Genomic DNA, 26,716 nt, shown 5'->3' on the forward strand with positions numbered 1-26,716 from the left:
TATACCTTTGAAATTACACAATTACATGAAAACAAATACAATGAATCATGAAGTTATCTAAAAAGGGAATATCTTAGAAACTAAAAATAGTATCTTGAGAGTGAAGTTAATCAAGAAAGTCACAAAATTGATGACTTTAGGGTAGTATTGAAGGAAAGGACTTATGAAAGGCCCCAATGTTACTCTATAAATCTTTTCTATTATGTTCATCATAACATGTGGGTTATCTAGAAACCCTGCAAAAAAAATGCAATAAGTAACCTTATAAAAATAATTTATTTCAAATAAATAAATTCATAACATTATTACATTGTGTAGCTTGTGGAAATGCATCAAATAGTGATGTGATTGCCATGAAGAATCCCTATAAATAAAGATTCAACAACTTATAATCATTAGATAACAATTTGATTTATAAGAGTAGGGTTATACTTTAGTTACTTACTAGTGCAAGAGCTCCCGGTTTGATGGGTGACTCGACTAAAACGTGAGCTTTCCTGCGCACGTTTTGGTTGTGATCTTATTATAATTAAGTCGAGATTCAAAATTAAAGCAATCAATTTTGAAGTAACCTAGTACCTGAGGACGAGATTAGAATCTTTTGTCATTGAAAACTCGTAGAAGCTACATGCTTTGGTTAAAGGAATCATCTTCTTTTTCCATTCTGTGATGGTTTGATTTAATTTATTGTTTTTATGACATATTAACACAATACTATTTCGATTATTCGTAAACAAGTAAAGATTAATTAAAAGTACCTAAATGCCACATTACCGCAATGGTAAAGCCATCTGATCCTTCGCATATAAGATCCAAAACGAACTTAACATTTTGTCCCATGCATCCAATTAGTTGCTCAAAAAATTGGATTGTCTCCTTCAATTGCAAAACACAAAAAGGGTAGTTGGTTAATTAGTTGGGATCTTTCAAATGAACAAATAAATGGATTGGATATTTTTTTACCTTTTTACCTTGAAAAGGTGCAAAAAATGAATAATCATTGATGAAACAATCGCTTGCAATCAAGTCACCCAATTCTTTCAAATTCTTATCGTTGATGCATTCATAGAGATGTTTGATGGTCTCGACTAGAGAACAAGAAGGGTTAACTTTTGAACCAAGGTCTTTCGCCGATAACCTCAATATTTGTGAGCTTAGATTTGTCTTCTTCCGGGTGAATGGTTCAAATTCTAGAGATCTTGAGAGCTTATTCGTTGATTTGTTGATGTACAAACTTTGAATTGGCTCAATAGTTGTTCTCGATCTTCTTATAACAGTTTGATTCGGTAATCGTGTTCGGGGCAAGGAGATTAATGTCAATATAGCAGCCATTGATATGAAGATATTGTTTGGAATTCATTTGGGTAAGCATGAAATGATGAAAAACTAATACTTGATGAAATTAAAGTGCAAAAAGAATATTATGGTTTCTTGGCTTTGGATGTTTGTCAAGGTATCAACTTTCTATTCTAATATGAGTTAATGTATAGAGAAAATGTTGATGAATATGAGACTTTATTAAGGAATAGTATGAATTTTCTTATAATAATGAACAAGGCCGGATTTAATTTGACAAATAAGTTATCGCGTATAAATAAAATCAAACATACGTTCAATGTTTAACATGCTATGAATAAACTGAATATTCTAGAATAAATAATAAAATATAAGCTCAAAAAGATTAAGCCCATAAAATTTACCCAACTTTAACTGTTAAACTAAATAGAATATTAGGAAACATATTTTATTGTGTTTGAACTTTGAACTAATAAACTTGAACTAATAAACTTGAACTAATAAGATGAATTAAAATAGCCTTAAATTGGACAATTATATTTTATTAAGGTTGCCAGCCTTTGAGTGGTTTGCAGCTAGTATTGTCTATTTTGTTGTTTTGTACAATTATTTAAGTCTAGTTTGGAGCAACTTTCATCCAGCTTATTTCTTAATTATTTAGGTAGCATTTAGTTGGTTTATTTGTTAATTTAGAATCCCATTACTAATATTTTTATTTTAAAATTGTAGAAATCTATCCACAGTTTAGATTAATTCGAATATTTGTATACTTTTAAAAAAATATATATATTTTTTTAAATAAATTATTTAATAAGATAAAAAATTGTTAAAATAGACAGACAAAAACATGAAAAAAAGTGATGAAAAATAACATAAATACAAATTCATAAAAGAAAGAACAATAAAATTTTCACACAAATCCATATATTTTCCGATTTTAATATTCAATATCGTCACGATAATGTGAATTTATGATTATTTACGGGTTAAATATTCTCTAAATTCTTTACAAGAAAATTATAAGGACATAGATCAATCTGGTAAGTCTCTTCTAACAACTCCGATTCATGCCTCATTGCCTCACAATAGTCACCCGACGATCTCTGAGGTAATTTATTGAATTTCGGTCAAATTTTATAAATATTTACAACAACGTGACTTATTAATATAACAAGTAATTATATTATTTTTTTTAAAACACACAAATGACTTATGTTTTTTTGGATAAACTAAACTTAAATTTTATATTTTTTTTTGGCAACAACCAAAATATTTTTTCTTAAGATATGCACATTATTTGAAGAAAAAAAAAATAAAGTCCAGCTAATAATTCGTTATAATTAAAATAATCAATTTAACGTCGGTTTAAACTGAAGATATTTGATGAATTGCTGTGAAAGATAGGCAGCTAATTTTCATCACATTAATTAAGAAAATTCAAATTGAACAAATGATCGGTCAAATTTGAGAATATATATTTTTTTTTTGGGATTTGAGGTTTATTTTAGTTTTAAAATTATTTAAAATTAATTTTTACATTAATGGCTTCAAACACCCTAAATTTATTACTTAAATGTCATTTATAAATAAATAAATAAAATATCAATTTCCTTAATTAACTAATTTCAGTAAAGTTTGACTAACAATTCTCTAAAATTCAATAGTTAAAAGGAAAGGTTGAACTGGCTCATATATTGTCCCCTACTGTATCATTTGAAAAAGAAAACACAAATGATATAGTTTTATAATTAAATATTTTTCTTTATTACATTTTTAAAATTTTATTTTTCAAATAGTACAAGGAGGGGACAATTGGGACATCTGATACCTCCCTATAGTTAAAATCCTAAATTTTACGGATTTCAATAGTTAAATTAAGACATAATTTTTTTTTTATTTATAAATGCTACAAAAATAATAAGTTGAAGACATTTGATATATTTAATATAAAACTCAGTTGTCATGCCAAAAACAAACATTCGACTCTGATATTACTTGATGTTAAAAATTGACAAAAACAAAAGAAGAAACGTAATAAAGATAAGAATTTGATAACGAATTTCAGTCAAAATGTTGTCAACGTCTTCGAGCATTAAGACTATCAATTAATAAGAAAAAAGAAATACAAGTATTGTGTGCAATAAACCAAATGGAAAAGAGTTTCTTTTATAGACTAATAAATTTCTCTCACTCTCATCATCATCTTCCGATGTGAAATTCTATTCTAATTGTGAAGAAAAATTCTTTTATATACTATAAAACTTTCTCACTCTAATCATCTTCTGATGTGGGATTCTAATTGTGCCCAAAACAACAAAATGATGTAATAATTGAATCTCTTATTAGTCCACACGAATCGACACCTCTGACACAGGCGTATTTGATGATGTAGAAGACCCCGGAGAAAGAGATACGACAATAGAACGTTCAGGCCACACCATCACTTTATATACAGATGTCCCACTATCAACCCAAATAGATTCAAGGTAACGACTATGTAGATCAGAATGTCGCACCTTAATTCTAAAACAACCATTCTCCTGTACTACTTGTTTTTCCTTATCGAGTTCAATAAATTTCTCAAGATCATTATTGGCCCGACTAAGAAGATCATGATTCTACATATTTGTTGTCATCTCAAACAATTGAATTCATGTACCTTCCATATCTACGTGCGTTCTTATATTGTGTTTGGTCACCACAACATGTGTATTTTCAATATTAACTAATTGACCATCAATAAGTCGTCGGATTCCTTCATCAACTAAAGGTCTAATACGCTTATCAATTGGCATAATAAAATATTGTTTTGAATTCTTTCCATTGAGCAACATATCTTCAACAATAATTGAATCCATACTAAAAGACGCTCTCATTAGGTCCGATCATAAGTCTCCCTTGATTCCACATCGACGTCTAAAGGGACCGACGTAACAACTTTAATTGAACCAAATCAACCTCAATCGCTCTTTTTTCCCGTTCTTAATTTCAGATATAGCCAGAACTCTAGGGCACGCCTTCAACGTTTAAAATTTAAAATATTTAGATCTGACATGAACCGCCTTCGTCCCGTCGACCCAAACCGGTTGTTTCTTAGCTCCTACCACTACTGCATAGGTCAGAACTTCATCCTTACGAGGATCTGGTTGCATTGCTCCGAGCCTAGATTGATGCATAGGTTGTGTGTTAACTAGAGACGTCTCCTTTCTTTGGTTGTTAACATGGAGTCTAGTCGATGACAGACATTTTCTATAATCCTCCCTCTACCACCTGAGACATTCATGGTATAACTTATGGCCTCTCCAGACCCAAATGCGAGAGATGCCTTTAAGGTTGTTGAGAAAACCGATTGAAGACCGATATTCGATTTGACTTCTCTTGACCCTTTCACGATATTCTATTTTGCTTTACCCTCATCACTCACCTAAGGTTATTCGTCCGCCAAGCGGACCGCACAATCACACTTACTAACCAAGAACTATTTTTTCTGAGGGACATTAGGTGCATTGAAGATAAGATTTCCATAACTATGGTTCTTCAGACTTTATTACGATATTTTCTTATAAAAGAATCAAAGAACAATAATAAAAATTAATTGTAATAGAGAAGTTTTCAGTGATGATTTTTGATAAAGAGATTTTTTCTAGAAAGAAAATTAGAAATAAGACATAAATTTTTAATTTTTAATTATCACATAAATAATAGTTTGACAATATTTAAAATCTTTAATTTAAAAAAGTATCAAAGTTTAAAACCAAAATTCTAAATTTTCATCTTGGTGGTAAAAGTTGACCAAAAGTAACTCAAATGAGGGGTGATAAGAGTTGACTGATAAGATCACCAATTCGATATCAATTAAGTCTCAATAAAGCCAATCAATTTCAAAATCCCACAGGTAAATAATAATAAATAATTTTGCTTATATTTCAATTAAAATGTTCAAATAGGTAAATATAATTAACCCATGATTTATATTACTTAATCCCCCACTCTTAACCCAAATTAATTACTATTATTCCGTATTTTAAATTAATTACCGCGTTACATTCAATACAAAATTCATTTCTCCATTTAACTCCTCAAGCTCCAACGAAGAAGAAGAAGTTCTCTCTCCTCTCTCTCTCCTGTTCATCATCATCATCATCTTCAAATCTCCATGGCAGATCTCCACCACTTACTTCCATTCCAAAATCTCACCAAACGAGACAAAAACCACACCAAATCCCTAAAATCAAAACCCGACGATTCCATCGGATCTCTCCGTTCCTTCCCCAAATTCCCAATCTACCTAATCCTCTTCATCTCCGCTTCCTACATCATCTACACTCTCAAGCTCCTCTCCTCTTCCTCCTCCCTCCATCCCTGCGAAACCGATCTCCCTTTCCACCATAACCGTCTCTCTCTCCCTCCTCCCCAAACTCAAACCAAAACAAACATCTCACACATCGTATTCGGAATCGCCGCATCATCAAAACTCTGGAAAAAACGAAAAGAATACATCAAACTCTGGTTCAAACCAGAGAACAACATGCAAGGCAATGTATGGATCGACAAAAAAGTTCAGATCCAAATCAACGAAAATCTCCCACCGGTACGTATTTCGTCAAACACATCTAACTTCCCTTACACAAACAAACAAGGAGATCGTTCCGCGATTCGCATATCGCGAATCGTATCGGAAACCGTCCGGATCGGGTTGAAAAAGGAAATCCGTTGGATTGTAATGGGAGATGATGATACTGTATTTGTGATTGAGAATCTGATTAGAGTATTATCAAAGTATGATCATAATGAATACTATTATATTGGAAGTTCGTCGGAAAGTCATTTGCAGAATATTTTCTTTTCTTATGCGATGGCTTATGGCGGCGGGGGTTTTGCGATTAGTTATCCATTGGCGATTGCGTTGGAGAAGATTCAAGATGAATGTATTGAAAGGTATCCGGATTTATATGGGTCGGATGATCGGATTCAAGCTTGTATGGCGGAACTCGGTGTTTCGTTAACTAAAGAAGTCGGGTTTCATCAGGTCCGTTTTACTTACTTTTATATCCTTGAAGTTTTAAGTTTAGTATATATTAGATCCTTAAGTTTTTTAAATGATTTGATTTTTGATTTTTTGCGTGTACGTCTTTGTTTGTTTTGTATTTTATTCTCAACTTTAGGTACTGTTTGGTTTAAATTATTTTATAACTAGATAGAGTTTGTTATTTAAAAGATTTTTGGGGGGTTTTGTAAAAAAAAAGGAAGAGTTTTTTTTTTTATAAATTAGGGGATTGTTTGAGGAAGTGTTTTTTATTTATTTATTTTTTTCCAAGAACTCGGGTTTGATTAAAAATATACTTTTTTTTTTTTTTTTATTAAATTACTCTCTATTTTTGTACATTTTTATTTAATAATTAATTTATATTAAAAAAATAAAGGATAATTTGTGTATTTGAATAAATTGTTATGTTTTTAAGATAAAAATTGAGTTTTATCTCAATAATCAAAAATCAAACAATCAAACCAGTCATGTCTTATTTTGGAAGTAAAAAAAAAAAAAAAAAAAAAAAAGTCTTGTTTGATTAAATATTTATAAGAAAATTATTTTTTTTTTATCAAATTACCTTTTATATGTACATTTTTATTTAATAATTAATTTATATTAAAAAAAATAAAAAATAATTTTATTATTTAAATAAATGGTTAAGTTTTGAGATAAAAAATCAAACAAACTACCTTGTTTTCGAAGTGGTTTATTGTTTTTAAATTTTTTTTTTTTAATCCAACCATTATTTATCTATTTAATTTGTTTTTTATCCATTAAAATATTGAAATTATCTTTTATTAATTTAAAAAAAAAGTAAAGAGAGAAAATTAAAATATAAGGATATATTAGAATTTTAACTCAAAATTTTGTTTTTTTTTTATAATTTTTTATCAAATAAGGTTTTTTAAAAAAACTTAAAAACTACTTTCTCAAACAAGGTCTGTGCTGGTTTGATTTTGTTTATTTTATAAAAGTTTTTTTTGCGGTTTTTTATTTATTTTTTATTATTATTTTTTTATATTTAATAAAAATAAAATATATTTTTGATGATAAAATAAGTGATATGGATTTTTTTTTTAAATGGATAAAATCTAAAAAACTCATTCCAAACAAGTTCTTAAATTAGTTAATGTTTCAATTAATTATCACAAAATAATCATTTCAATTATTCTATTATAATATTATTTATTATTAAAGTAGCAATTTAATAAAATTTATAATAATTGGCTGAATTGGCGGTGTGTCGGTGGACAAATGGGGTCCACACTTTATATATTTGGTGGAGTGGGACCACCTGTTCTTTTTACTTTATGAACACGTGCTTCATTCACGCGTGAAATTCACACAGAAATTTCAAAATTTTGGAAGACAAAATAAATAAATATGTCCATGATCTTTCCATAGTGGGATAATTTTAGTACATATTTTTAATTGCTATAAAAGCTGACTGGATTGCTGACATGGATATACAGTATGACGTGTATGGAAACTTATTGGGCTTGCTGGCAGCTCATCCAGTAACCCCATTCGTGTCTTTGCACCACCTAGATGTGGTCGAGCCAATTTTCCCAAACATGACTCGGCTCGAGGCGTTACAACACCTTCAACTGCCAATGAAGATCGATTCGGCCGGTTTAATGCAACAATCGATTTGTTACGACCCCGAGAAGAAGTGGACCGTGTCGGTTTCATGGGGGTTTGTGGTGCAAGTTTTTCGTGGCATTTTACCTGCCCGAGAAATTGAAATGCCATCGAGAACATTTTTGAATTGGTATAGAAGAGCTGATTATACGGCTTATGCGTTTAACACTAGACCGGTTGCTAGGAATCCTTGTCAAAAATCGTTTGTTTTTTACATGTCGGATACGAGATTGTCCATGAATCGAACTGTTAGTAAATATAACCTTCATCGTGTAACACGTCCTGAATGCAAGTGGAAAATGGCGGATCCGGGTGAACTCGATGAAATCATAGTTCATAAGAAAACCGATCCACACATGTGGGATAGGGTGAGTATTTTTTCTCTTTTTATTTTTACTATGATTTTTTTTTTTTGTTTGAATAGACCCCATTGGTCACACTATGAAAGAACTAAAATAATGTTGATTATTTTTTTTTTCAGTCGCCAAGGAGAAATTGTTGTAGGATCATGAAATCAACGGCGAAAAGATTGAAACTTGATGTAGGTGTATGTCGAGAAGGCGAGATCGTCCATATATAACCGTGAAAATGCAACAATTTAGCATGCGGTTTCGGGAATTATGGATGTCGGTATAGTTCTTGGTCTCGGGAATTATGGATGTAGGTATAGTTCCTGCTGGCCTTGTGAATTTTGGATGTAAAGTATGTAATTTTGGTAGGGTATTATTTATTGTTTTACGGGAATATGTCTAGAACATAATATTTGTATTAATTGTTTCGTAAATTTAAATCAATTATAATTGTTACATCTAATGGTGCAAGTAAAATGACACTTTAATAACTCTTTAAAATCGAATTGGTCAAATGAATTCATCAGGATTTTTTTTTTACTTGGTAAGTTTAGTATAATTGTTTTTACCACAAAAAGTTAAATTAGTAAAATATATTTGTGTTTTTGAAGGACATGTTTTTAAAATTTAATGAAAAGGTTAAATTTATTACATTATTCATATAAATATAATATAATTTTATTTGTTAGTAGAGTTTATTAGCATAATACATTTACAAAGATAAATAAAAATTACATTTATAAAGTTGCAATAAACAATCTCTTTGTGGTCGTCATCATCTTTATTTATGGTTTAAACATGATGGTGCTTCAATGGTTTGGACAACCTAGTGATTGTTTTTCATTCACTAATATTGAGTAAATGATTATTAATAAAAAAAAAGTTATTCTCAAAGTTATTAACAAATTTGATAAGAAGACATTTATTTAATTTTTTTTAATCATCATTGACCTCTTCTTTTTATTCTCATTTCTCGGTTAAACAACAAAATATCATTTCTTACCTAATAAAATCTCATATTACTAATCTCGTTACCTCATTTTTGCACTCAACCAACTTAACGGTACCAACATCTTTTACCATCATTTTTGACAAATCGATCATCTCATCATATCACTAACATATTTACGCTCACTTCAGTAAATCAACAAATTTATTTATATTTAACGACAAATATTTTTTTGTTCTCAAATTAACATTTCACTGCTAATCTCGTGACCTTACTTTGAGTATTTTATATCTCAACCATCTCATATCATTACTGCGACCTCTTTACCCTCACTTCAGCAAACCAACCACCAATCATATTTGACCGTTCATCTCGTGAAACTCACTTTTACACTTCGGTCAACTAACCATCTCATATCACTAACATTTTTACCCTCACTTCGGTAAACCAAAAAATTCATTCATACACAATCAATCTCTAATCTCGTGATCTTATGATCCTTTGTTACCGGTCTCTTATCCTTCAACAAACCAACCATCAATCTCAATTTTACCGGCCTCTTATCCCCTTAATAAACCAGCCACTAATCTCATCGACCTCTAATCTCGTGACCTCACTTTTGCACTCAACCATCTCAACAATACCATCATTTTTGACAAATCGACCATCTCATCATATCACTAACCTCTTTACCCCCACTTCTTTTGTAAACCAACAAATTCATTCATATATTTAACGACAAATATTTTTTGTTCTCCAATAAATATCTCACTACTATATTCGTGACCTTACTTCGAGTATTTTGTACCTCAATCTTCTCATATCATTACTGCGATCTCTTTACCCTCACTTCAGCAAACCAACCATTAATCATATTGACATCTCATCTCGTGAACAGTGAACTCACTTTTACACTTCGATCAACCAACAATCACATATGACATATCACTAACATCTTTACCTTCACTTCTTCGGTAAACCAACAAATTCATTCATACACAATCGACCTCTAATCTTATGATCTTACAGTTACAAGTCTCTTACCCTTAAACAAACTAACAATCAATCTCAATTTTACCGGCCTCTTATCCCCTTAACAAACCAACCACTAATCCCATCGACCTCTAATCTCGTGATCTCATACTTTCACATGTTTCTAATCCAACGACAAACCAACTACCAGTCACAATTGACATATAATCTCGTGACTTCATTACTTTCACAAATGCATTATCTCTCGACAAACCAACCATCAATCTCAATTAAACTTTCACATGCCTCTCTTATTTCTCGACAAACCAACTACCGATCTAAATCGATCTCTTGTCCATCGGTAAATTAACTATCAATTACCAATTGACCTAGGGTTTAAACTTAGGCATTTCATTCCTCAAATTCACACTTACCATGATCATTGTCATTTTGTTTACTTAGGTATTTCATTCCCTACCATACTATCTGCCCACATATATCATCACACTCTCTCTTAAATTTGTATCAGGTGGTATTTGAAGAAATGTGAACACTCTAACTATTAAACCACTCATAATTGAAAGAAAATAATAATTAAATTATAAAATAAAATTATTTAAAGAGAAAAATAAAATTTTGGTACGTAAAATTTAAAATTGTATTATTATATATATTTATATGTAAATATTTTAAAATATTTAAACCTAATATATATTATATAATTAAATAAAAGTAATATAATTTATTAAAATAAATATACATATACGATGAAAAATAAAATAATAAAAATTAGAAGCGGCATAAAAAAATTATAATATATATATGAAAATAGAGAAAATAAAAAATAATATTAATTAGGAATGAATAATTAGTTCATCTTATAAAATAAGTATATTTAATGATTTATAAAAAAAATTGTTTTTAATTATGTTGTTTTATTATATATATATATATATATATATATATATAATATTTAACATTTTATTTATAAATATAAAAATTATTTATAAATATAAAAATTATTTATGAGACAATATATAAATATTTTTATATGATCAGTGAAAAAATTATATTTATATAAAATTAGTAATAAAAGAAAATATAATATATATATATATATATAATAAAGAGAAAAAATAAAAGAAATTAATTAATAATGAAAATTTAATATATGTAAAATAAAATGAATGATGAAATAGAATATTATATATATATATATATATATAAAAAGATATAAAATAAAATATTAAGAACAAAGTTTTTATATAAATTATTAATGAAAGTGAATATAATATAAGTATGAATATATGAGAGATGAAGATTTGAGAGAGAGAGAGAATGATAAAAAAGAATGACGCAACATTAAATTATTGAATGAAAAAATTATTAAAAGAAGAGAGTAGATAAATAAATTTTATTATTTTTTTAGTTAATTAAATTGTTCAAATTATTTTATTTTTCAAATTCCTTTATCTAATATACATAAATTGTTATTGATATTTTTTGAATTTATTTTAACAATTTCTCAATGAATCAAACTAAAATGAGATTTGGTAAATCTAAATTTAGGTCAACCTTCAATCAATAAATGAAAGAGACCGAAACAATGAAACTCTCTCCCTCAGTTACACCTAATTAATTTAATTCGGGCCTAATTAGATAATAAACAGTTGTCATGTATCACATTTATTCAAAGGATTCTTAAAAAAAAAAAAATTATTGTGATTCTTAAAAAAAATATTCATTTTATTTAATATTAATATATAATGCTACAATATAACCAATTAAATAACTTTGGCTATTTTTTTTTAACATATCATCAATTCTTCTAACCATCAATTCATTTCATTTATTAAAATAATTTTAATATACTTTAAAAAAAAATCAAATTATACATACATTTCAATAATTTAATTTAAATAATCCCAATAAACCCATTTTCAAACAATATTTTAATTTCATAACCTTCAAAGTTCAAACAACCTAACTTCATCCTAATCCTAATATAAGAATATTAAAAACTATTTAGATTTACTTATAAAAATTTACATCTTTAATAAAAGAAATAAATAAATAAAAATAAACCAAGCATAGCCACCATAAAAGCAGACAATATGATAGTATAATTTCTAACTTATAGTTTAATACTGAAAAATACAAAATTCATAATAAATAAAAATTGCAGCAGCTTCAAGCTGGAATTAAGTAGATAATATCACACAAAAGTATAGTTTAATACTGAAGATAATAACAGTGATGTTTACACAAGGTTTCATTAAAATTTGCAAACAATTAAACATAAAGGTCTCATCATTAAATTTCGCAAACAATAATAATAATAATCCGGTGAACTTTTGAAAATGGCAGTAGAACACAGATCTCACTTTCCATACCCTTGTGGGGGATACCCTTGTGGAGGATACCCTTGTGGAGCATACCCTTGTGGGGGATAGCCTTGAGGAGGATAGCCTTGAGGAGGTGGATAACCGTAGGCCGGTTGAGGGGCATATCCGACATTTGGAGGGTACGGTTGATCAAGTCGTGACATCTGTTGAACTTGGGGAACTGCCATTGCTTGTGGCCCGAACTTACCATCTCTTCTGTCCATTTCAATCTTGTGCTGTGTCTGTCATTTTTCAAAAAAGATATATACATTATGAAGTTCGGTTTTCTAGTAATATCAGTCACTTTGCATATTATTTCATCAGGTTTTATTACGATTGTATTACCTGCATGCATGCGCAGACCCTGCAAAACAGAAGAAGCAAAGGTAATCAATCAACACAATAATCAAATAGAAGAATATCGAAAAAGGTATTTTGAGTTTGAAAATATCGTAAACTCATTGTAATTCTTATTTACTTGAGTATGATCCAAAGTTATTGATAAAGGAATAAGGGGTTGTTATCTGGATTTCGAGAAGGGGAAGAAGAAGACTTACGAGCAATAGACCATATCAGACAAACAAGATAGCAACTGGGAAGCCTGTTGAATTTCCTCACTACCAACAATCATCGCAACAATGGAGAATATGCATGCTATTTGTGAAAGACAAAACATAAACCCCTAAAATAACACATCATTAGATTGTTAGATTAGAAAAATATTGAGGTGAGGAAGAGACAGAGAAAGACAGAAAGGTTTTACAATGATGCAATTGTCACATTGAGTTGTCTGAATGTTGAACTCATCTTGTAAAAGGAACCGGGTTGAAGCTACTGAATTTCCAAAGCACAAGAAAACCTAGAGACATCATCCAACAAAACTATGTTCGGTTCTCATTTCCAAAAATAAAACTACAAAGCCGCAAAGTTATCATCAAAACAATTATTGAGACACACCTCAGTACCAAGACAGAATTCAGGACAACGACTTTCTCCACAACGACCACTGCAGGGCATATAACCCGCACAACATTGATACCTGTAAAAAAAAAAAAATCATACAAGAAGATTCAAACATACCCCGCCAACAAAACTACAAAACAGAGAATTATTACCTTGTCATGTCATTATAAAGGGCTCGTTTGCGGAGCAAGTACGATATACAGGGCGCACTATAATGAAAAAAGTAAAAATAAAATAGTCAGTACCCTTTCAATGTATTATAGTTAACATGATCTCCAACTAAAGAGGACAACGAAACATGCACCAATTTGGACAATTGACTAACAAAAATAAAATAGTTTGAAATATGATAGTCAAAACTTGTCATAGACTTAGTCATGGTAAATAAATTCATAATATATGCAGTAACCATTAGACTCAATATTTTATAATCTACATGTATTATTACATGAGGAGCATAACCATGATAACAAAAGTCCAACAATGCTCACACAAAATTCTGATTCTTCGAGATTTTAAAATCAGATATATATACGTTAAAGCATCACAACTGTTATCATATATAAAATCATATTACATTATTTTCCTTATAAGTTTAACATAATATGTATTGAAATAACTTATGTAATACATATATATAACAACAATCATGAAAAACAAAATTTCAGAATTTGATAAACACCTCAAACCAAAGCTAATGCAACTTTTTTTGTCCAATGGAGTTGATGAAATAACTTCTATAAACTTGCATCTAATCGAATCAAACATTGGAATGAACAATGTTTCTATTGAGTCCACTTTGAATATTCCATGCTTATAGCTAAAGGGGGTTTGGAATGAAAATCATATTAACCAAAATCTTAAACAGACAAATGGGTAAAGAATGAAGATCCCAATTTAGTGAAATGGGTATCACAGATCATGGAAATTGATAAGAATGGCATCCAATTTAATGAACTGGGTATCACAGATCAAACAATTTAGAGTTGAACCCAGAATACAGTAAGTCAGTAAGTCAACGATCTCACAAAACACAATTGAAACGAAATGAAACAAATCAGATCAAGAAGAACAGAGATCGTAAACACTCACCACCATAGAGCAAGACAGCAATCTGCAAAACGACGAAAATGAACAAAAAGGAAAAGTCCAAATCAGAACGGATAAAGGCAGGTAATGCTGAAGAGAGAATGAAATTGAATGTATTTACATGGAGTGTCGGCTTGGATAGTGCCCATAAGATCGGTATGCCAGAGATTTCGGTAGTTCTGACGGAGCTGCATCTTCTCCAGATGTTCCTGCGACGCCGACATCTTCGGTTGTTCGATTGAAACCCTAAAGAAACGAAGGAAATATGATGATGGGTTTTCTTTCTGTTGGAAGATTTGTAGAGAAGAAATGGAGAAGACGGGGAATTGGGAAGGTTTTCAATGAAAGATTGGTTTGCTTAAAGCGGTAGTCTTGACCTTTAAAATGACTTTTACAAGAACCAAAGTTGTCAATATCTCATCCTTGCTGGAGAAGACGGCTATTCATTTTTATTATTAACTTATTTACAATCAATTCATAGCTAATAAATAAATTATTTTTAAAAGAACATTTAGGAAGCAAAATCTAGAAAAAAAATATTTATTTTACATAGTATTTAGTATTACATCATAGAGTTTTATGAAAATTTTACTTTTTTTTTTTAATTCAACTATAATTTCACATCATTTTATTTCTTATATCATCAATTACATCATTCATAATATTTTTAGAATCAATTGTGTTTGAAACAAAAGTTTTACTAATATATATAATTAAACTATATTTTAATCTATTATTTTATTTAAATTCATATTAGAATAATGAATTTTAAAATAATTTTTTAAAAAATTATTCAAACTCAAATTTGATTAATTATTTAAATATTTTCAAACATGGTAATTGTAAAATGAGTAAGATAGTGATCAATAAAATTTGCTGGAAAATATACCTAAATTGTAAAACTTGCTAATTAAAGCATAAGGGTAATTTTTCTCTCTTATCTGCAATAATATTTTTCATCAATAATTTATCTGTTTTTTTATTAATAATTTTTTTTATCTATTAATTTAAAAATATATTTATATATTTATGTTAACTTATTTATTTATATATATTTTTCATAAATTTATATTTTTAAAAAATATATATAAAAGAATAAATATATTAAATATAAAAAATATTTATTATTTTTTTAATTCAATTAAGTGTAAGCTTTTAAATATGTATATTTTTTTAGTTAAAATTTAATTAATTAATTTATATATTTTAAAAATAGATAATAATAGGGAGGGTGAATAAGTCAAATTAATAAAATATATATATATATATATTTTTTAAAACATATATTATATTTAATATATATATAATAAAAAATTAATATAAATATTATTATTTTTTTACTCAACTATTATTTTCACATTCATGCATTTTTTTTTTATTATTTTAGTTTTTTTCTTATACGTTAACTCTTCAGTCTTAACATTTCCTTATTTACGGTAGATTTATGAAAAGATACATTAGATTGATGATTAAAAACAATTTAAGATTATATTATATGAGTAATATAGTAGATATTTAAATAATACATTCTGAACTACATTCAAATGTATATTTTAGTGTACATATTTTTCATTAATACTTTTTTTTATCTATATAAGTAAATTGTGTAATTTATTCTCCTAATATAATAGATTAATGAGTGGATATTTTTTAATTAAGTAAAATACAATTAAATATTTTTATTTTATTTATTTTATTTTAAATAATAATTATTAGTACAAAATATTTTTTTTATTTTTTTTAATAAATATGAGATAATAAATTATTGAGCAGAAAAAGAAAAAAATAATTAAAAAGTTTATATTTTTTTCATTTTCTTTATATATATTTTAAATTATAAAAATTGTATATATTCTTTTAAAATTATAAATATATATATAATAATAAGATTTGTATATATAATAAATATATATAATTTTAAAAATATATTAATATATTAATAATTTTAGAAAGTTGTTTATAATAATTTAATTATAAAAATTAAAAAGAGAAAATATTTTTTTTTTGGTTTTAAATGTAGGCTACTAGTGTTCAATATTTGACAATAAATCATTTTCATTTACTAATTAAATTTTAAATTATTTCAAATTTAAATACAATTTCGATTTGATTTTTAAGATGATTTTAACCCTAAAATTGAATTCATTTTATTATTTATTTTAATTATATATTGGGTAATATATTACATATAATTAAATAATTATATATAATTTATCATGTAATATATTTAAAACTCGAATTTGGCTTGAATTAGTAAGAAAATCAAATTCAATTTCGGTTCAGTTTTATTAAAATTTATTTAAATTCGGTTGAGTTTTCGAATTAGTTAAAAAAAATAAAAATTAAAAGAACCCAAATGCACCGAAAAACTTGAATAATTCAAGATCAAAATGATAAACACTCCCTAAGTATTAACCACACTTCATGATTGAACATGTAATTTTTAATTTCTTAAGAATCACTTCTATCATTTAAAATATTAATTTTTTAATTATATAAAAAATTAAATAAATAAAAAATTAAATGTATAATTTTTTTAAGATGATATATACCATCTAAAATTGAAAAAAGTGAAATTATTATGCTGAATTATTCCTTTGCTCCCTATTATTGATCGTCTAAAAATCCTATACTCTTAAAAATATACATTTTATCATTATAAATATTTTTTAAATAATTTAATACTATTTTAAAAAAACTTTATCCAAACAAGTATATGGAATGGTTTCTCAAATGACCTTATTTGGAGTTGACTCTCCCAATCAAACTAACATAGTTTGTTCATTTATTCTCAAACTAACCTAGTTTACTATCCAAATTTAATTTTTTTTATTATTTTGTTTACATTTAAAATTCATTATATATAAACTAAATTATTTATATTTTGATATATATTTTTAATTATTATTTATATAAATTAAATTATTTATATTTTGATATATATTTTAAATTATTATTTTTTATAAATTTGATTATTTATATTTTGATATATAATTTAAATTATTATTTATATAAATTAAATTATTTATATTTTTATATATTTTTTAAATTATTATTTTTATAAATTTGATTATTTATATTTTGATATATAATTTAAATTTGATTATTTTTTTATAAATTTATTGGTTTGGGCAATGAAATCAGATAAGTGAGATTTCGAGTAAGTGTTTCCATAATCTTCTTTTGTCCGAAGAAATGATTCATCGAAAAAATGAGTCACCATGGACACATCTGAGATCGCCAAATGTTTGGGAGTTCCTCTATTCAATCCTTTTCCTTCTTCTTGTTGCTGGATATCTCGTTCGTACACATCTTCTCTTTGTTTCCCGGGCCTCTAGTGAGTTACAGACAGAGTTCGAAAAGGTCAAATCTTTGATGATCCCATCATCTATGATTGAGTTGCGAAAACTTCTGGATAGGTATCCTACATCTGAACCGAATTCTTTCTGGTTAAAGAATCTCTTTCTAGTTGTTCTGGAACAATTAGGAAATTCTCTAGAAGAAATAAGGGGTTACGCTTCTGGCGGCAACATGCTATTGGGTGGTGGTCCCGCTTATGGGGTCAAATCAATACTTTTTTTTCTCTTCATATTAAACTCATGGGGGGATGCGGAGCAATAGGTCGAATTACTATATAAAGAAGAGTTGTAAACTATAGGACTTTTTCTTCGAGTAGGGATATTTCGGTTTTTCTTGTTCCTTCTCTTTGATAAGAATAGGAATTTGAAATGATACAAATTCATCTTCATTCTATTGTGCTCAGCGAAGAAACTGCCTAAAATAACTTTTTCGAATCCAATTTATAAGTCTGATTCTTGCATAAAAGAATGCAACTGTTGCAAAAACCGATCAAATAGTAGTAGGTGGCATCCCCTCTTAGTTTTGACAAGTGAACGTCAAACAAGGTTACCGGAAATGGGACAAATGAGTATTTATTTACCTCACGTCGCGTCTTGTAAGTTGGAATAACTCTACTAAATTAATTATTAATCATTGGTAAATCATAATTAAAAAAATCGTCTAGTAGTAATCGAATTATCTCATTTCGGACGATTTTTCTTTGATTTGACTAGTAGTTGACCGGAAATGGGACAAATGAGTATTTATGTCCCCGCTCCGAACAACTCCAGTTTCACCATGATTATTCCCCGAACACTAAAAACATAATTAAATATATAAAATCACTAATATATTTATTTATTTATTATATTTTATAAGAATTTTAAGTTTATTTCTTTAAAATAATATAAATTTTTAATATATTATAATATATATTATATTAAAAAGATTATTTATATAATTTGATTATATAAAAAAATATTTATTTTTGAGAATACGATATAAACTAAAGGGTTCATCTGTTCGGTTTCGAAATATTCGAGTTCTTTAATTCAGTCTTTTTGAAATTTTATTTTTTAAGTAAATTCGAAAATAAACCGAATATTGAAATTCAAATTCCATTATTTTCGAATTTGATGAATTTAAGTCGGATATTCGGTTCAAACCAAATATTAAATACATCTAGATAATAGTACTATTTATTATAACAATTGCACCTGCATTTTTTTTACTTTTACTGTCAATAAATTTTAAGAATTAGATTTATAAATTTGGAAGACTAGAAACTTATCTAATTAAATATATAATAAAATATATAATTATTTAATTATATATAATAATATATATATATATATATTTAAATAAATAATAAAAAATAAATTTGGTTTTAGGTTTGGTATTAGAATTGAAACCCAACTTAAAAATCAATCTGAAAACTGTATTTGAATTCAAATTATTTTAAAATTCGATTCGAAAACCAAAAATAAAATTCGAATTTGGTTAAATATTCGGATCAGACCAAATATTGAACATCCTAATATAAACGGTACCCGCGGAGATTCCCCGAAACCAAATGGGACGAGAATCGTAGTAAAAAATACCCAAAGTAAAAATGGGACAGGGATAATAAATGCATTCCCCGCCCTGAACCACCCATTGTCATCCATATCCATAGTAGTTGGAACCAACGGAACCTAACTTCAAACCTAGCCTTATTTTAAATTTTTTTAATTATTTAAATGTGTAAGGCCCATCATTATTATATTTACACTAATTTCTTTTAGGCTAAAATAATAAATTGGGGCTTCTCATTATGGGCCAATTGCAATTTAGGACCTCTTCTTTTGAACTTCACGATTTGAAACTTTTTTTTTTATTGGAGGTCAATTTCAATTTGGGACCACTTTTTTAAACCTCACAACCTAGAGCTCCTTATTAAGGTCAATTGTAATTTGGGACCTTTTATTTCGGGGAAATTTGATAATATGACCCTAAAAATATGAGTATTTTGAAATTTAACCTTACTAATTTAGTTTTTGTTTTTTAACCTTTTTTTATAAATTTTTCCAATTTTACCCCTCAATAACCTTTTTATTTTTTTATTTTTTTTTATTTTTTTTTTCTTTTTCTTTCTTTTCTTTTCTTTTCTTTTCTTTTCTTTTCTTTTCTTTTCTTTTCTTTTCTTTTCTTCTTTTCCCCCGCTTTCCCCTTTCTCCCTTTCCTTCCCCCGACGACCGATTGCACTTCCATCCAGCCTTCTTCCCTTCCGTTCTTCTTCTCCGTCACCTCCCTCCCCAGGTCCCCTTCTTCCCCCGTCAGCTTCCGTTTCTCCGACGCCAAGCTCCGCCGACGTTCGCCAAGAAGCCCAACCCTTCCAGCCAGCCTCTTCGTCGATCGCCAAGCCGAACTTCCAGCCAACGGACGATTTGAGGTTAGTTTAGGTTTATTATTTAGGTTTATTGTTTAGGTAATCTTAGTTTAGTTTAGGTTTATTATTTGAAATGCTGAGAATGCTAAGATTGATATAGTTTGAAATGCTGAGAATGTTTATGAATGGTTTGTGAATATTTGTTTTGCATGTTTTGATTAGGGTTTTAGGGTTTTAGTTTATTATGAATGCTGAGAATGAATGCTGAGAATGATATATTTGATTAGGGTGAGGCGTGGGGAGTGGGCGTGGGGCGTGGGGGTTGGGCGTGGGCGTGGGCGTGGGCGTGGGCGTGGGGCGTGGGGGTGGGGCGTGAGGCGTGGGGGTTGGGCGTGGGGCGTGGGCGTGGGGCGTGGGGCGTAGGGCGTTGGGAGTGGGGGTTCGTCATGGGGCGTAGGGCTTGGGCGTAGGGCGTGGGGCTTGGGCGTGGGGCGTGGCCCTTGGGCGTGGGGCGTGGGTCTTGGGCGTGGCCCTTGGGCGTGGGGCGTGGGTCTTGGGCGTGGCCCTTGAGCGTGGGGTGTGGGTCTTGGGCGTGGGGCGTGGGTCTTGGGCGTGGGCGTGGCCCTTGGGCGTGGGTCTTGGGCGTGGGGCGTGACCCTTGGGCGTGGGTCTTGAGCGTGGGGCGTGGGTCTTGGGTCTTGGGCGTGGGGTCACGCAATATGTAAAACTAATTAATAAGTTTCTTAATAAGTGAGGATAGCTTAGTTGGGAGAATGTCAGACTGAAGATCTAAAGGTCAGGTGTTCGATCCACCTTCACTGTAAAAGTTTTTTTTTCTTTACCTTTTACTTTATAATTAATGAAACAGCGAAGCAGAACTTACAAAATTAAAATTGAAAATAGGAAAAATACCCAACATTCTCATTATCTCGAATGTGAACTTAAGTTTCTAATATGAGCTAAGAAGGTAATCTTAATCTAGAATGAACCTTGCTAAATCTATATTCTTGTTTTTGTGCTTGCATTAATCGACTATAACAACTTTTATTATACATATCTATGTAACATCAGCAAATGTACAAAGTCTTCTGGTTTTTTGCAAAAAGAAAGAGGTATTACAGTGTGCAATTGAGGGTCAGTTATGGAGCTTTGTTGTTGTACTTGCAGCACAAAATGGAGCTTTATGAAGTAGAAATTTGAACAAATTACTAATTGTTGTGTAATATATATGTTGTACTATTTGCTGCACTTGAGAAAAGCCTCCAGTGTGTAATGGAAGGGTGGGATTATAAGTAAGTCAGGTACTTATTTTCTCAGTTGTCTCTTTCTCTCAACAATTTGTAAATTGAATTCACTGATGGGATTGTGCAAATCATGTATATTATACATACATTCTTATTCTTGAAAAGGAATCTCAATTCTTTCGTTTATATTTTATAAATCTTGTATTTTTTTGTATATATAAAGATTGTTTACTTAAAATTATTGAGAGCACAAAGCAACAAATAAGTTGTTTTTTGCCCAAAGGAAAACAACAAGTGCGTAATATAAACAAAATTCATCATTAACCAAAACATAGACAAAAGAAATAGGTTTGAAACTTAGAAACTAATTATTCAAATGGCTTGTTTAATAATTTTCTATTTGAATGACTTTGAGAAGATTATAATGTAATTTTTATAAGTCACACAAACACCATTCATTTCTATTTATACTAATTCAACATCTATGAAAGAATCAATGAAACAAATAAATTACTACACAACAAATAATGAAATTGAATTAATTATTCGCCCCAGGCCCATAACACTTGTACACCCCGAAAAAGACAGTCCTATATAGAAAATTCAACAATTAATATAATATACATCAAAAGTACATGAATGTTTAAGATTTGTATATTAAAGATGTATACTTGTTCTTGTTACTGATGTGGTCCCAATCATCCCAACCACCATGAGCCACAATATTAGCGAAATAAGTATGAGCGTAAACAATTCTAGAGTATTGGCCCAAGAAAAATTGTACACACAACCATTTTGAAAGAATATTCATACATATCAAAATCATTTCAATGTTGTACACACAACCATTTTGAAAGAATAATTCATACATATCAAAATCATTTCAATGTTTATATATATCATCACTCTGTTTAAAAAATTTCCAATAGAAAAAAAAAACTTTTACAGCGAAGGTGGATCGAACACCTGACCTTTAGATCTTCAGTCTGACATTCTCCCAACTAAGCTATCCTCACTTATTAAGAAACTTATTAATTAGTTTTACATATTGCGTGACCCCACGCCAAGACCCAAGACCCACGCCCAAGACCCACGCCCCACGCTCAAGACCCACGCCCCACGCCCAAGGGCCACGCCCACGCCCAAGACCCACGCCCAAGACCTACGCCCCACGCCCAAGGGCCACGCCCACGCCCAAGACCCACGCCCCACGCCCAAGACCCACGCCCCACGCCCAAGGGCCACGCCCAAGACCCACGCCCCATGCCCCACGCCCCACGCCCCACGCCCAAGCCCCACGCCCCACGCCCAAGCCCTACGCCCCACGACGAACCCCCACTCCCAATGCCCTACGCCCCACGCCCAACCCCCACGCCTCACGCCCCACCCCCACGCCCACGCCCCACGCCCCACGCCCACGCCCACGCCAAGCCCTAAACCTAAACTAAAACCCTAATCAAATATACCATTCTCAGCATTCATTCTCAGCATTCATTCTCAGCATTCATAATAAACTAAAACCCTAATCAAAACATGCAAAGCAAATATTCACAAACCATTCACAAACATTCTCAACATTTCAAACTATATCAATCTCAGCATTCTCAGCATTTAAAACAATAAACCTAAACTAAACTAAGATTACCTAAACAATAAACCTAAACAATAAACCTAAACTAACCTCAAATCGTTGGGCTAGAATCGTCCGAGGTTTGGCGATCGTCGTTGGCTGGAAGTTCGGCTTGGCGATCGACGAAGAGACTGGCTGGAAGGGTTGGGCTTCTTGGCGAACATCGGCGGAGTGCAACGGAAGGGAAGAAGAAGAATGGAAGGGAAGAAGAAGGGTCTGGGGAGGGGGGAGTGCAACACGGGTCGGGGGAAAGGGAAAGCGGGGGAAGAAGAAAAGAAAAGAAAGAAAAAAGAAAAAGAAAAAAAAAAAAAAAAAAAAAAAGAAAAAAAAAAGAAAAAAAAATGAAAAGGTTATTGAGGGGTAAAATTGGAAAAATTTATAAAAAAAAGTTAAAAAACAAAAACTAAATTAGTAAGGTTATATTTCAAAATAGCTTGGTTTTTAGGGTCATATTATCAAATTTCCCTTTATTTCGAGCCACACAATTTGAGACTCCGCAATGTTAGGTTTATACAAAATGAGGTTTTACCCTAAACGATATGGACTTTCGTCAAAAAAAAGTATTACGTGGCCACGTTATTATTATTTAGAATTAAATGTTAATTTTTTAATTATAAAAGACAATTTATACATTTTTGTCCGGAAATGAGCAAAATCCCATTTTATCCATCAAAATGCCTTTTTATTTTATTTTTTATCTTTCAATTTTATCTACTATAATCTTAAAATAGTCATTAAACTTTAAAAAATGTTTTTTTTTTCTTTCAAAAAAACTCAAATTATTGTTTACCAAATTCCAAAATAAAATTAAAAAACTCAAAGATAAAACAAACTCTAAATAGATAAATTGTGAATAGACTTATCTAATAATATAAATTAAATTTATATAAGACACAACATTCTCTTTCTTTAAATGAAACACTATTCACGTTGAAATTCTTACAAACGATATGTGAATAAAATAAATATTATATTAAGTTGTCATATGTGTCATGAGAAATTTAAATAAAAAACTCACTTATTTTTAAGTTAGTGTAGGATGTCTAATCTCTGAAATTAAATTTTTTGTGGAGTATTATTGAAATTCACTAGGGGATGCTTTCTCTTTGTTTCGTTTTAAGGTAGTTACCAGAAAGTTTGAATTAATGCGACTAATATGACATACCTACATATTTGGGTCAATCTCAATTATTTTCTGATAAACTATTTGGTTTGAGGAAAATCGTCAAATATTCAATAATTGTAGTCGTTCAATTATATCATTAATAATGCTAATATTATAACGTTTTTTTTAAATTTTTTCCGAAAATCAGTGAAATCCGTTTGAAAGTTAATCATTTTATTGAAAACCTACAAACTCAATATCTATTGGGTAAACGTGATTCTATTCTATTTTTCTTATTTTTTTTTTATTTATTTTCTAAAAAAAAAAGAAGAAGAACAAAGATACTCTTTGAGGACATAATAGTAATAACAAGGAAGATAAGCTTATAAAAGACAAGCCAAGAGTGGTCTTCTTCTCGACCTTTTTTGATAGAAGGCAGTTTAAATTTGTGCCATTTCATCTCTCTTGAGTTGTCGTCATTCATTTCTAACCCAAATTGTCTTAAATTCTTCTTCTTCAATCAGCCATTAAAGAAGAATAAGAAGCTCGAGAAATCGAGAAATCAAGAAATCCTGTTTTCATTCATCCTACATTTAACATTTCCAAATGTCTTCGAGCTCCAATCTCTTTCTCTCCGACACTTCTTTCGACCCATTTTCTCCCTTCACCGATTACCCACTAGATTTCGACATCCTTCAAGAAATCACCCAAATTTCCGATCAAGATTTCCCAAACCCAATTTCCCAAATCCCATCTCCACTTCTTTCATCATCCCCACCAAGTCACCTCCTTCAGAATCTCTCCCTCAATTACCAATCAACCCATTTACAAAACCCCCCTGTTTTGTCTGTAAAATCAGAGGAATCTCAATTCCCTCTTTACTACTTCAATGGCGGAAACCATTATGATGAAAATAATGCTGAGAAGATCATGCAGAGAAGCTTTAGCAGTAGACTCTTCCAACCCATGTTCGATGGAGTTATGGAAAACGTTCAAACTCAAACCTTGAGCTCGCCGGAAAACACCTTTATCTCCACTTCCGGTCAAATGAGAAGGGCATGTAGCACCGGAGATTTACAAGTTAGTTTTATAAAAAGATTCTATTATTCCTAATTCATACTCTTGAAAAGACTGTTATTTTATTATTGTTATTATCATCATAAGGTGAAAAGCAGAGATGGGTTGCTTTCTAGCCCATCGGCGCCGGCGCCGGGGAGGTATACGGCGGAGGAGAGGAGAGAGAGGATTCATAGGTATAGAGCAAAGAGAGCTCAAAGAAACTTCAACAAGACGATCAAGGTGAGTGAAATTGATCATAAATTACAGTTCTTGATTGTTGATTAATTCAAATTTTGAAATGGGAATTACAGTATGCATGTAGAAAGACATTAGCGGACAATAGGCCGAGGATACGTGGTAGATTTGCTCGCAATGACGAACCTTCTGAAATGATTCCAAAACCTGCAACTTTTAACCGTTACGATGAAGAAGATGATCTCTGGGTATTCTATTTCTCTCTCTTGTTTTTAACTTTTACATGTAAAAATGTGATTTTCAAATAAACCACATATTAAGACAAAAAAGAGAGTAAAATAATGAGTTTAAAATGTTTAAAAAGGTGACAGTTGTAATATTTTAAATAATAAATTATTCAAATTCGTAGCTACTTAGGTTAGAAAGTAAGAAATGTATAATATATAACATCAACACTAGAATAAGTAAATAAAATAAGGTAAAAAAGATTTTTAAGGCCTTGTTTGATTTTGGAGTTATTTAAATAATTAATTGATTATTTTCAAATAATTGTTTGGTATAAGAAATGAGTTATATATTTTGGTAAAATAAATAAAATACCCAAATTATAAAAAATAAGATAAAAAAATTATATTTTTTTTATTGATAACTACACCAATATAATAGTAAATTTGACAATTTTGAAGTTATAAAGAGAATTGCTCTTATTAAGATATCTTTAATAGGACACCTTAACAAACACTATTATTATTATTATTATTAAAATTGATTACTGAGTATAAGGGTGGTACTAATTTCTTAAATATATATTTTTTTTTAAAGTCAACAAATAGGACATATTATTACTAGCTTGCTATATGCCAAAAATTAGTTGGGAAGATGAATTAAATGAACTTTTATATTTTTGTTCTAACCCATACCTAATTTTACCTAATATAGTTTTCAAATTTAATCTTCATATATCCTATATATTCTGATTGAGATTTACATTTGATATATAGATGGATAATTTCAATGACGAAGAGGATGAAGGAACGATAAGAGGTGGACATGTCTTTAACCTTTTGGATCCAAGCGAGTTGCAATACTACAATTATTGA

General features: G+C 29.7%; 4 protein-coding genes across 4 annotated transcripts; 2 read left to right on the plus strand and 2 right to left on the minus strand.

Moving 5' to 3' along the window:
- On the minus strand, positions 1 to 1,414 carry LOC124944117. Its single transcript, XM_047484590.1, has 6 exons — positions 964 to 1,414; positions 759 to 876; positions 580 to 664; positions 446 to 497; positions 310 to 364; positions 1 to 236 (listed from the first exon to the last, which is right to left on the minus strand). Exons 1-6 carry the CDS (start codon positions 1,330 to 1,332, stop codon positions 58 to 60), a joined length of 858 nt encoding a protein of 285 aa, XP_047340546.1. The 5' UTR covers positions 1,333 to 1,414; the 3' UTR covers positions 1 to 57.
- A 3,971-nt stretch (positions 1,415 to 5,385) lies between these two features.
- Positions 5,386 to 8,777, plus strand: LOC124942284. Its single transcript, XM_047482758.1, has 3 exons — positions 5,386 to 6,325; positions 7,801 to 8,337; positions 8,451 to 8,777. Exons 1-3 carry the CDS (start codon positions 5,453 to 5,455, stop codon positions 8,547 to 8,549), a joined length of 1,509 nt encoding a protein of 502 aa, XP_047338714.1. The 5' UTR covers positions 5,386 to 5,452; the 3' UTR covers positions 8,550 to 8,777.
- Positions 8,778 to 12,455: 3,678 nt separating this feature from the next.
- LOC124941619 lies at positions 12,456 to 15,044 on the minus strand. The gene is made up of 8 exons (XM_047481962.1): positions 14,798 to 15,044; positions 14,680 to 14,701; positions 13,740 to 13,796; positions 13,582 to 13,663; positions 13,388 to 13,483; positions 13,182 to 13,306; positions 12,970 to 12,988; positions 12,456 to 12,866 (listed from the first exon to the last, which is right to left on the minus strand). The coding sequence occupies exons 1-8, from the start codon at positions 14,898 to 14,900 to the stop codon at positions 12,621 to 12,623; spliced, it is 750 nt and encodes a 249-aa protein (XP_047337918.1). The 5' UTR covers positions 14,901 to 15,044; the 3' UTR covers positions 12,456 to 12,620.
- Positions 15,045 to 24,968: 9,924 nt separating this feature from the next.
- Positions 24,969 to 26,716, plus strand: LOC124941606 (two-component response regulator-like APRR3). The gene is made up of 4 exons (XM_047481947.1): positions 24,969 to 25,442; positions 25,527 to 25,661; positions 25,733 to 25,864; positions 26,618 to 26,716. Exons 1-4 carry the CDS (start codon positions 24,969 to 24,971, stop codon positions 26,714 to 26,716), a joined length of 840 nt encoding a protein of 279 aa, XP_047337903.1.

The sequence above is a fragment of the Impatiens glandulifera genome, chromosome 6 (genome assembly GCF_907164915.1).
Source record: "Impatiens glandulifera chromosome 6, dImpGla2.1, whole genome shotgun sequence".
Lineage (NCBI taxonomy): Eukaryota > Viridiplantae > Streptophyta > Magnoliopsida > Ericales > Balsaminaceae > Impatiens > Impatiens glandulifera.